The 12,201-nt window shown below is 38.9% G+C and overlaps 1 protein-coding gene and 1 long non-coding RNA gene across 2 annotated transcripts; both read left to right on the top strand.

Annotated features, from left to right (window-relative positions):
- The first annotated feature begins 663 nt into the window (after positions 1–663).
- LOC128519626 (uncharacterized) lies at positions 664–2,337 on the top strand. The gene is made up of 3 exons (XR_008357865.1): positions 664–745; positions 1,001–1,061; positions 1,847–2,337. It is a non-coding gene; the product is annotated as an uncharacterized LOC128519626 (long non-coding RNA).
- A 3,292-nt stretch (positions 2,338–5,629) lies between these two features.
- cthrc1a (collagen triple helix repeat containing 1a) lies at positions 5,630–10,045 on the top strand. The gene is made up of 4 exons (XM_053492958.1): positions 5,630–5,803; positions 8,162–8,380; positions 8,946–9,162; positions 9,285–10,045. The coding sequence occupies exons 1-4, from the start codon at positions 5,669–5,671 to the stop codon at positions 9,425–9,427; spliced, it is 714 nt and encodes a 237-aa protein (XP_053348933.1). The 5' UTR covers positions 5,630–5,668; the 3' UTR covers positions 9,428–10,045.
- The last annotated feature ends 2,156 nt before the right edge of the window (positions 10,046–12,201 follow it).

Genomic DNA, 12,201 nt, shown 5'->3' with positions numbered 1-12,201 from the left:
ATGAACTAAATGGCGTAAAAAAAGATTTGTGAGATTCAAGGAACCAAATCACTAAAATTATTTAAACTTTTCATCACTAGCATGCACACTGAGTCTGAGCATGGAAGACAATTACCCATAATTCCATAGCGCGCACAAGAGAAGTATCTTCGGCTTAGTTGTGATCACGTGACACTCAGTAGACAAAGAGCATGCTTACTACTCGTATATCAAGACCTAACTAGTTAATTAAGATTTAATTTATTAAATCTTTTTTTGCTCGCGGACCAAGTTACTCGCAATCCAAGGTTCCATTGTATATTTATATAAATCTGACATTTTTTTTCTTTACCAGTCAACTACTGTACTGTACTACACTCTGATCCAGCAGGTGGCAGTAATGCACCTAATTCTCATTGCCACCCGCCAAAAAGTGGAGTTTCAGCAGTAGTGATGAGAGTCAGATCATTTGGGTCCGCTCAGCAAAAAGAATCGACTCTTTGGCTCTTAAACAGCTCTTCACTTGTTACTACTTAGTCTTTTATAATTCAGCAACATTTAGCATTGGTTTGACCAGTGATTAGGATATGTGCGTATACATAATTTATATTAGTCAACATAATTGGAAAGAAAGAAAAAAAGTCTCTCATCGTTCACGGAAAAGAGCCGAATCATAGATCCGACTCGTTCGCGAGCGACTCATTATTATGCTGTGGTTCCCCCCCGACCTGCCCCTGCGCCTCACTGTGCTGCTTCTCAACTTCAGGTAAGTTCATACTCCATGTCAAAATGTCTATGGTTACTGTCAATAACTTCACGATATTTAACCTGTTTTTGCGTGATTTTGACCACAAATAAAAGTTTTGTAGATGTTTTCATTTCACGCGCCACTTAAGATGGTGGGCCGCAGTTTGTCACGTGACCAGATAATAATGCCCGTTTAAAGTAGCTCTCTCTCTCTCTCACTCTCTCTCTCTCTCTCTATAATAAACCTTTTTTTTGTTTGTGTGTGAATAAATAGTGGTCAGGTGTTGCAGAAGACCTGAAGACAATTAAAGTGCTTCTCGTGTTGTCGCCCACAGGTGTGTGTTATATCCTGTTTTATTTTTTCTTTCCATTTGCTCGCACCGTTGCACTTCCACATCACGTGACTCTGATTTTACTTTTTGTATATAGTTTTTAATGGTTACATTTGTTTTAAGAGGATATTAAGTTTTTCCTAAAAAAAAATCCCTGTGAATTGTTAAAGCTTTTGCAGTAAACTTGACGTTATTATCTATATAAATAAAAGAGAGGTTTTGTCTTTTTATTGGTCAGAACTCGCTCTTTCAATTATATGTTTGTTTTATACGTTAGAGCTAACCTGGTTGGACAAAATTAATTGAAGCAGGACTTGTATATCTGTCTGAAATTTAACCTGCACCATAAGTGAAATCAAAATGTTGAGAAAAAGCAATGTTATGGACAGTTATATGCCGGATTTTATAATCTACTTTAAAACAAGCTACTTGCTCAATTCTAACAAACACCCACACCAAAAGATATTAATTATATTGATTGGAAAAGCTAAACTGTATATTTGTACTGAGATTAGTTAATATTTTCGCTAATGTAACAGCAATAAAGTGGGGTAGTGAACAGGAAGTGAAACAAGTATTTATATTATATACTAATATATTTTTAACTATTTCTACAAATTCTTTTCCTGACAACAATGAGTACTTCAGTTTGTATTAATAATCATTTTAGAACTATAAACATGTTTTAAAGTGCAACTAAAATGTGTATGCATATTTTAGAGAAACTTACTGTGCAGAACAAACCAGAATCTGTTTAGTTTACGTGTTTCTCTCATTGTGTTCTGCAGGATCAAGTACCCATTTTTATCTGTGTCAGTACACCCGAGTTACGCCTGATACACGTGCCCCGGTGTCTGTACCATGGCTTGGCCTGGAGACAACTTTATCCCACTGCACACTGGGCCAGATGGAGACTTTACCAAGCTATTAAAAAAGCTAAAGAACCTTAGAGATGAACATGTTAGAAATACTTATGAAGCGCAACAGAATTGGTTCTCATCTCTGTTCTCATCAAGTGAAAGCACAATCCTGATAAGTCTCGGGATTGTGTTAGTAGCAGCGATATTGATAGCTGTGTCCTGCTGCTTAGCATGTTGGATCCAAGACATGAAGTCAAGAATGTTTGGCCTGGCTGCACAAGCGACTCAACAGAATGCAGATGAGAAAAATGTGATTATGATGTATAAAAAAACGAGCCTGCCAGAGGTGCAGGTAATGAGAGATGATGTGTAGGTTGCAAGGATTACTCATTTGAGAATGCTGCTTCATCAAGGTGCTGATGAGCACCAAGATGATTCTTTTGATTGAGAAGTGTTATTTGTTCATGCCTGTGCGAAAGCCAACATGTTTTCCTGGCCAGTCTGTTCTCATTTGTTCAGGTTGTGATTGTAAGATGATGAGGTAAAGCTTCACACAGAATAATAAAGTCAGGCTTAATGTACACAGTATATTAGCACTGTTTATTAGAAATGATTCAAAGTGGTTATTTTGAGGTTTGGGAATGACTTGTTGGTCACATATATGGAAGGAGAAAAGAGAAATTTACCAAGTGATGAAAGATTGTATAATGATGAAGGTACAATGGGTTCGCCATTAAAAACATAAATATGACATTTCATATATCCTAAGTTATGTTGTTCACATTGTGTACTGTAGTTCTTGTATGTAACTTTGATTCTTGTCCTGTATTTAGCTTTGATTGCAATAAATCTGTATTCTCATCTATCCAGTGCATTGATTCACTTGAGCTCACGGATATAATTTATATCACTTAATATTTAGTTTCTTTAAAGAACAGCTGAGTAGAGAAAAAAAGTTTTTTTTGAAGGGGTTAAAATAAGCAACTATCAAGACTACTTGATTATTTACTTTACAAATTTAATCATTCATGTTATTTTAAAATTGTTGACAATAATGATAATTGTTAAATGTGGCATTTTTGAGGAACATTCAGCAACTGTTGGAGAAGTGTAAAGGACAGCATCATGTCCCTTTGTAGACTGACAGGTCAACAGTCAATAACCTCATTCCTTGCTTGCCGCTCTGTAACCACAACAGGTATTCTAGAAATTTATCCTATTCAAGTACATCTTTCTTTTTTCTTTTTTCTTATTGTCTTGTGATCATATTGTGTGGCATTAACCCTTTACACTGTTCTGCTAGATGGGGAAGTAAAAACTCAATTCACTGTGTGTGTGTGTGTGTGTGTGTGTGTGTGTGTGACCCTGCAGTTATGTATTCGGAAACCCATAAGAAACCACATCCCGTTTAAATGTTCTAGAAAGTTCCTTATTCAGCTTTATCCTTTACTTTATTTCATGAAGCCCCGCAAAGTGACATCTAATGAACACTGGTGCAGTCATGTGACAATCTGTGAATTTGTGTACCCATGACATAATTCCCATGTCCCATAATTCCATAAGTCATGACATAATTCCCATAATTCCCAAGGTCTGTGTCTAAGTTGTACATATAACAGAACTAGCAATTTTTTTTTATTACTGAAAGTAAGTTTGATCCTATTTATTAATTATAATTATTTAATACCATCTCATGATATATTTAATAATATTTATTAAATAATATATTCATTTCTTTAACAAAATCCTGAACATACAGCCTATTGCCAAAGTATTCACTTACCCATCCAAATAATTAAATTCAGGTGCTCTTATATTGCATGGTTACAGGTGTATAAAATTAAGCACCTAGGCGTGCAGGCTGCTTCTATAAGCATTTGTGAAAAAATGCTCTTTCTCAGGAGCTTGGTAAATTCCAGTGTTGTATTGTGATAAAATGCTCCTGTGCAATGAGTCCAGTCATGAAATTTCCTCGCTACTAAATAATACATAGTCAACTGTAGTGGTATTATAGCAAGGTGGAAGTGATTGAGAATGACAGCAACTGAGCCACAAAGTGGTAGGCCATGTTGGATGAGTCATAAGTTTGGTTTGGCGTTTGCCAGGAGAACAGTACTTGTCTGACTGCATTGTACCAAATGTAAAGTTTGGTGGAGGGGGATTTATGATGTGGGGTTGTTTTTCAGGAGTTTGGCTTGGTGCCTTACTCCCAGTAAAAGGAACTCTTAATGCTTTAGCACACCAAGACATTTTGGACGATTTTATGCTCCCAACTTTGTGGAAACAGTTTGGGGACGACCCCTTCCTGTTCCAACATGACTGCGCACCAGTGCACAAAGCAAGGTCCATAAAGACATGGATAATCGAGTTTGGTGTGAAAAAACTTGACTGGCCTCAACCAGAGAGAACACATTTGGGATGAATTGGAACGGGGACTGCAAGCGACTTGTCTCGCCCAACATCGGTGTTTACCTACCTTACCTTCTGGCACATACATTTGGCAATATACTGTATATCACCTAGAGCTTTTAACTTTAACATTACCATGGAAATTGCCATGTGATGTCTTTCAAAATGTGTTCCATGTGATCTGTTTGGTTTGTTATACCCCATGGTGTCTCTTAAAGGTTAATAAAGAATTCCTCCATTAATGAGCTTACTGAGCTTTGTAGTTGTGTAACTGCCAAACCGCCTTGATTTATTTTTCCCCATACAATACATTTGTTTATCCAGTGTACTTCCTAGCACAATAAATGAATTAAACAATTTAATAAAAATGTTATAAATAAATTTATATAATTTTATGCACAACCTTTTATTCTCTGTTTTTTTAATTCCCTATATTTTTTAATTGTTCAGTTATACATTGTCCCATTATTTTCTGTTCCTTCTTTTTTAGTATTATTATTTTTTTTTCACTTTTTGTGCTTCATCAAAAAACCTTTTTTTTTTATCTATACACATTTATGTGTATATAAACAAGTAATTTTTTGTATCTTTTTAGCTTCTATTTTTTTTTACAACTTTTAAAAGAAACGTGTGCATTGTTTAGAAGAAGGGGAGCTTAGTTATTTTCATTCTGTTTGATTTATATTTTTACTTCTTAACTATAATGCTTAGTGTGTGAGTGTATGTATGAGTGTGTGTGCCCTGCGATGGATTGGCACCCAGTCCAGGATGTACCCCACCTTGTGCCCTAAGTCTCCTGGAATAGGCTCTAGGCCCCTCTGCGACCCTGAATACAGGATTAAGCGGTAATGATGAGTAAGTGAGTGAATTATATTGCTTGTCTTTTTTTAATCCTATTTTTTTTTATCTCTGCTTGTCACAATTATAAAGCATATAGTGGAATTTAAGTATGCCCAATGATTAATTGAGAAACTGATTATTAAAGAATACACACACTTACTACATAAATAACGTTTAACATTTAAGTTAAATTGTGTCCTTTCTACACAACATGATCAATAGAAACTGAGAAAAAATTAAGTAAAAATGTAAGAAAAAAAAAAATTAAAAATCCCTTCCTAATTCCAAGGCGCAGAGACGCGCAGATCACATTTCTTCGAAAGCCGGCTGTGTTTACCGCGCTGCAAGCGGGGAGCGATGTGATTGGTTGCTAACCTGTCAATCACGCTCGGACACAACGGCTTATAAATACGCCCCCAAAGATCTAACCTGGAGCGCGCGTCTACGCTCGCGCTCCGAATCGAGAACGCGCACAGAGTTAGTGTGTGGTACTGTGTGAAGATGGGAGCTGTGTCTCTGTTTCTGTCTCTGTCTCCGCTTGTCCTCTGCTTCTGGCTCGTTTTCCCGCTCTGTGAGACTCAGAAAGCTAAAGACAGAAAGACTGTGGGTGAGAGGGACACCGAATTCGTGGACAAGGTGAGTTAAAAAAAAAATCCTTCAGCATTCACTCTGTGTCTCCTAAAACTCCATCCAGTCCATGCATTTGCTTTCTAACACAAGCAAAGTGTTTTATCTTTTTTTTATTTACATAATCAGATCTTCCTAACTGTTCTACTAGTCTTTTATTCACACCAATAAATCTAATTCCTTCTCACATATTGTCTTAGATTAGAAGTCAAACTTTACCCTGATGCACATTCCATCTGTTCAGACTGAGATGTCTGTGGTGTGTTTAGTGAGTCTGATGCTAATGTATGGGTCGGTGTCGTATTTACATTATTTCTATGAAAAGTTAGTTTGTGTGCCTCTGTGATGTCACAGAGGAATGTTATTGTTATTGCTATTGCTGTTAAATAGAAGGGAACTTTTTTGTTTGTACTGAGTAAAAAGAGTGAGTGTATAAAGAGAGGGAGAGAAGGAAGGAACACCGAGGAAGTGGGACAAAGAGGAGCTCTCTCTGGCTCAGGGGAGGAGCAACGAGAATTTGGAAAGGTTGAGCGCAGTGTGAAAAGTCTTTTAGAAAATGAAGAAAGAAGACAAGGAAGAAGGTGTTTAATAGGAAGATTAAAATTGAAAGGAAGTTAAGGGAGATCAAGACCATAAGGTGGCGTTAAAGCAACTTACTGAATGCCAAACATGGTAAAAAAAAGAAGATTGAACAAATTATAATTTATTGTTAATTCTTTTGATTAAAAAAATATTTTTAAAGAAACATTGAAATTATTGACACACCCTACATAAATTCCTGAGTGTACGTGTAATATCAGTAATAAATTCAGGTCCATATCTCAATGTAAATTTTTATGCGATTAATTGTGCAGTGCTAAATGGGAGTGTTGGAGTGAGTCCCAGGTAATATGGGATTTAGAACAAATCCCATAATACAATGCACTGATGGCAGTGAAAATTGATTTAAAAGATTGAATTGATTTTTTGGATGTTTGAGTGTACAGATGTGAAGGTGCGAGATCTAAGCAGATTGAAGGACTAAAGCTCCTCCGCATCGCTGCACTTACATTCAGGTGAAGCTGCACCGCTGTCAGAATGTACTTGAATGGCATTGTGGGTAATTCAGGAAACAGTTAAGTGTCCCTGAATGAGGTTTTCTCCTAAGGTTATACTAAATCCTCCTCATTCAACTTCAATTTTTATATAATATCACCAAAAGTTTGTTCAAATGTGACAGTGGGCGTGGCCTGATATTCTACAGTTCTAATGACCATTGTGTTGGGATGTGATCACACATTCTCCTGAGGTTTTAAACAGATCCAGAGCCGCAGAGAGAGAGAGAAGTCATGCTGTGCTTTCAGGCGTCTCTGCTGTGGAGAGAACAGTACGTCCTTTAAGGAGACTCATGTGAAGAAGGAGATATTTGCATTCAAACTTCCTGACCCTCTGACCCCCCACCTCTAAAACACACACAGCACACATGCAGAAGCTGCACTGTAGTTAATTCTCAGGATTATTGGATACATGAAGTGAATAAATGGTCTGTATGATCTCTCTGCTATAATCGGACATGCACTTCTATTTGGGGGAAGTTTTTAGACTTAGGTTTAGTGTTTATTATTGACCCTAGATGCTCCATAATACCCGTAATGCAGTTTGATATTTGCAGATAGGATGTTTTGGGTACAGGGGTGTGTGATTATATACCTACGAGTTCATGACAGCATTGTTATGGCTTTGGTTTTATCTTAATTTACGTGTCATGAGTATGTTCTGTGCTTGACCTTTGACCTGTGGAAATTTTCAGCCCCCAGAATGCAGCGTGAGAAAACTGCCCTGTGCCTCTGCGTGCAGCTCACATTGGCACTCGGGATCGAGTCATTTCCATTCAGCACTGTCAGCACTTTTTCTTTTTGGGCTTTGAAGAATTTGCTTCTTCAGCTCCTGGGAGACGTACAAACACACCCTGGAGTGTGTGGGCTCTGCGGGGTTAGGAGTGTATGTGAGTGTGTGTGTGTGTGTGTGTGTGTGCGTGTGTATAAGGCGATTTTGTGTCGTGCTGCCCACCAAGGTTTGGTTTCCATTAGCTAATATCCCACAGGAACTCAGGGTGTGTTTGGGAAAAGTGTGTCGCCGTAACCGGTGTGTGTCTGTGTGTGTGCGTGTTTTATTGTACGAAAATAAGTAATTATATGCAGTTGTTTTCTGTTTGTGTTTTAGTGATGTTATGTCATTTATTTACTTTTTATTTATTTTACTTGTGTTTTTTTTAATTTTCTACGCATTCTTCTCTCTAGTTCATCCAGTTCAGCTTCGTCACGGTTCTTAAATTTGACTCAATTGTCTTGTTTTCCTTTTCTTTCTCTCTCTCTCCACACTCTGCAGTACAGCGTGTGTGCTCAGGGGCCTCCTGGAGTCCAGGGGCGAGATGGTAATCCGGGTGTAAACGGCATTCCCGGGACCCCGGGCATCCCCGGCCGTGATGGGCTAAAGGGGGAGAAGGGCGAGTGTGTGATGGAGAGATTTGAGGAGTCGTGGAAGCCGAACTACAAGCAGTGTGCGTGGAGCGCGCTGAACTACGGCATCGACCTCGGCAAGATCGCTGTAACGTTTCACCTGCTTCTACTACGGCACTCTCACTCGACACTTACAGCTCTTACACAATAATAAACAAAACTTCCACTCAGTCACTAATTAATACCTAAATACAATTCGCAAATATAAAGCTAATTTTTACATTTTTAAATTTTCTTAATTTTCTGGTCTTTCTTTTTTTTTTATTTGTATTAATAAGCTAGTATTTGTATATTTTAAGCTAGTTATTATTTTGGAGAGGTTTAATTTTCTTTGCTTTTTTTCCCACTTCTCTTGTCTTTTTTTATTCCACATTTTTTCTTTTCTTAAATATTTTAATTGGCAGCTTATTCTTAATTTTTGTTCTTTTAAAACATCATGTTTTTTCTTTTTTAAATCAGTCTTTATTTTTTAAATAAGAAAATATTTAAAAACAATATTTTCTTTTTTTTTTTCTCAGCCAATCAGAACAAACATTTTAGGACTTTTTTAGGACGTCAACAAACATGTGTTGTAGTGATTAATGAGTGTGTGTTCTTTTTTAAGTTTGTGCAGCGTGTATCCGTGTGTATGTGTGTGTCCTCTGTCCCTGCAGGACTGCACGTTCACTAAGCTGCGTTCGGATAGCGCCCTGCGTGTGCTGTTTAGCGGCTCGCTCCGGCTGAAGTGTAAGACGGCCTGCTGCAGTCGCTGGTACTTCACCTTTAACGGTGCCGAGTGCACGGGGCCGTTACCCATCGAGTCCATTATCTACCTGGACCAGGGCAGTCCGGAGTTCAACTCCACCATCAACATGCACCGCACGTCCACAGGTAGCGCCTCTGGGGTGTATTTACTTCTGGCCTTTCTGTGTATCTGTACAGACATGGTGGATCTGCAGCATGTGTAAATAATCTGTACTGAAGTTTAAACCTGTGTATGTGTTGTCATGCAGTGGAGGGTCTGTGTGAAGGCATCAGCGCTGGTCTGGTGGACGTTGCGATTTGGGTCGGGACCTGCTCCGATTACCCGCGCGGAGACGCCTCCACGGGCTGGAACTCCGTATCCAGGATGATCATCGAAGAGCTTCCTAAATAATAGCTTCTCTCATCCCGAAAAACACACAGTTAGCAAACATCCTCCCACATGTATTCCTCTCCACTGGTCGGTGTTCTACAGGAATCCTCTCCAGCCTTAGCTAGTTACAAGATGACGGGTCAGGTTCAGGGCAGTGATGTATCTGCAGTATATAGATTTCTTAGGTTAGTTAATGTTTCTTCACACACTTGTGGAACACCACACACACACACACGCACACACACACACACACACACACACACAGCTCTAGAGGAAGCACCGCTATGCACAGTATATAAAAATAATAGTCCAGAAAGAGTTATAATCAGAAAAATATGTTCAACCTGAAAATGTTTAAACCTTTTAAGAGCAGGGTGTGTCTCTGTTATACTGGTGGGCGTGTCTTAAGTGGGAAGACACGCCCACTGGACTTTTCTGCGTACGATCCAACTTCTTTGTCCTATTTGAAGACTTCCAGATGTGAACTCAAATCCTTCCACCTCCCCCCTTACACACACACACACACACACACACACACACACACACACACACACACCCTGCCAGTGTTCAAAGCATGATTCACTTCCACTGTGTCTGGTTTGTATGTTAAACATGTTAGCTTATATTTTCAGTGAAATAAATGAGACCTTTTTTTAAGTGTGTGTGTGTGTGTGTGTCCTTTGTGCTGATGAAGCAGAGCTCAGTCAGCGACCGCATTGTAAAACATGGAACAGACAGACACGCAAATGTATGTGCGTGCGTGTGTGAATGAGTAATACTGGGAACGTCTGAACCAGTGTGTGTGTGTGTGTGTGTGTGTGTGAATGAGTAATGCTGGGAATGTCTGACCAAGTGTGTGTGTGTTAAAAAGAGAGAGTAATGCTGGGAATGTCTGACCCTGTGTGTGTGTGTGTGTGTGTGTGGGTGCGCGTGCATGCTTATACAGACGCTTTGCAGAGCCACAGACACACACGCATGCGCTGAGATGGACTGCAGCTCCTATTACTAGTATCAGTGTACAGCTGCAGTAATAAACTCAGTACAGCTGCTGTGCTCACAGACATGGTGTGTGATTGGTCAGAAGGCGTTGATTAATGCACTCTAATTAACTACCATACATTATTATATGTTTCCATAGCAACTGCTCATTCACAAGGATGTGTGCAGTGAAGTACGCATGAATGAACCTGTGATCGTTGACACGGTGATGTTTTCTTTTAAGGAGAAATGTGCTTGTGTATGATGTATGGAAGGAGTCTCCAGTGTCAGTGCTTTGTTACCGTCATAGGTAAAGCTGTAACTTTAACACGGCGTAACAAGCTGCAGGGCTTTTGTCTTATTAACCTGAAGAGGGAGAATAAAGTGAGGCGCTGGTGAGGGGAGACGTTGAAGACTGCTGTGTCTCCGGGCACGGCTTCGCAGGTGTTACATCAGTCCATTTGTAACAGTGGTGCGGGCTAAAATGGATGCCCTACAAAAGAAGAGCAGCGTGCAGTGATTCGAGTTTGTCTGTGGTCTGAGGGTGTACCCGGTGCCGAAACAACTCATGGAAGAGTGTAAACAAAAGTTTTTGGATATCTGCAAACCAAATTCGCACCGTTTCTTAAAGAGAATCATTACTGGTGACGAGCCTGAGAGTAAACGGAAGGGTATGGAACGGAAACATCCTCAATCGCCAATCACAGAAAAGTGCAAAAGTCAACAATTAACTGGAAAATTCACCAATGATACAGTTTTCTTGGACCAGTATTGGAACATTATTAGAAAAAAGGTTGAACATTTAACAGTACTCAACATTCAACATTATAGTGAGACACTTAATGAAGAGCTGGAGCCTGAACTTCGGATTAAACGCAGAGGACTGCTATCCAAGAGCGTCATGATCTTGCATGACAATGTACACACTTTTGCCTACACCGTCGAACCTCTGCAAAAACCTTTTTTTTTTGTTTTTGTTTTAAGGTGTTAAAGTATCCTCCCTATGGTTCTGATCTCGCACCATCAGTCTCTCACCTCTTTGGTCCCCTGAAAGCAGCCCTACGAGCACGAAGATTCAATTCTGATGTCAGAGGTGAAGTGAAGGCAACAGTGCGTTTGTCTTTTTTAATGAGTGAAGTGTGTATTGAAAAGCAAAGAGATTACATTAAAAAAATGATGATTTGTCTTTGTACAGCCAGCGTTCGGATAAATTTTTATATTATAATATTTATATAATTATATAATTTATATAATATTAAATGAATAAAATTTAAAATTCAACCTCGTATGTGTTATAAATAAAAATAAACAGAAAACTGCTTTTTGTGTAAGAGGAATAAACCACTCGGAGACATTCTCTTAAAAGAAAATAAATCAACTTCAGGGTCTTAACTGTGACTGATTCATCACAGCAAGCCAGCGTTTAGTGTTTTACTGTAACACCAACACACACTGTCTTTATTACTTATGTATGAAGAAATGGTTTTATAATGTGTTTGTGTGTTAAAGCTATAGAAAGATTATATGGGAGTTTGAAGTCTGAGGTTTGAGCCACAGTGGTCACCTTGTGGCCTGAGTGTGTGTACGAGAGAGACCCTGCGCTTACTTTCTTTCTCACATTTGTTGTTCTAGCATGTCGGTTTGGAGTACTCGACCTCGTTTTGACCTTGAAGAGACATTTGGCTAGTCCCCATGGCCATGACCTTTTTTTTTTTTTGTACTTTTGGAAACCAACAGAGATAAAATTCTTTTCATTGGTCACTGAGAACACGGTTAGGTATAGCCAAAAGTTAATTATAGGTGCAGTTATGATAATA

Source organism: Clarias gariepinus, chromosome 3, assembly GCF_024256425.1.
Source record: "Clarias gariepinus isolate MV-2021 ecotype Netherlands chromosome 3, CGAR_prim_01v2, whole genome shotgun sequence".
NCBI lineage: Eukaryota > Metazoa > Chordata > Actinopteri > Siluriformes > Clariidae > Clarias > Clarias gariepinus.
The sequence above is the reverse complement of the archived record's forward strand: the minus strand, read 5'-3'. Positions and strand labels throughout refer to the sequence as shown.

Bases quoted from the DNA above. Each gene is read 5' to 3' on its own strand.
- cthrc1a (XM_053492958.1), top strand. From the start codon at position 5,669: ATGGGAGCTGTGTCTCTGTTTCTGTCTCTGTCTCCGCTTGTCCTCTGC. The intron at 5,804-8,161 runs GTGAGTTAAAAA...CACACTCTGCAG, and splicing joins ACACCGAATTCGTGGACAAG to TACAGCGTGTGTGCTCAGGG. The intron at 9,163-9,284 runs GTAGCGCCTCTG...GTTGTCATGCAG, and splicing joins CATGCACCGCACGTCCACAG to TGGAGGGTCTGTGTGAAGGC.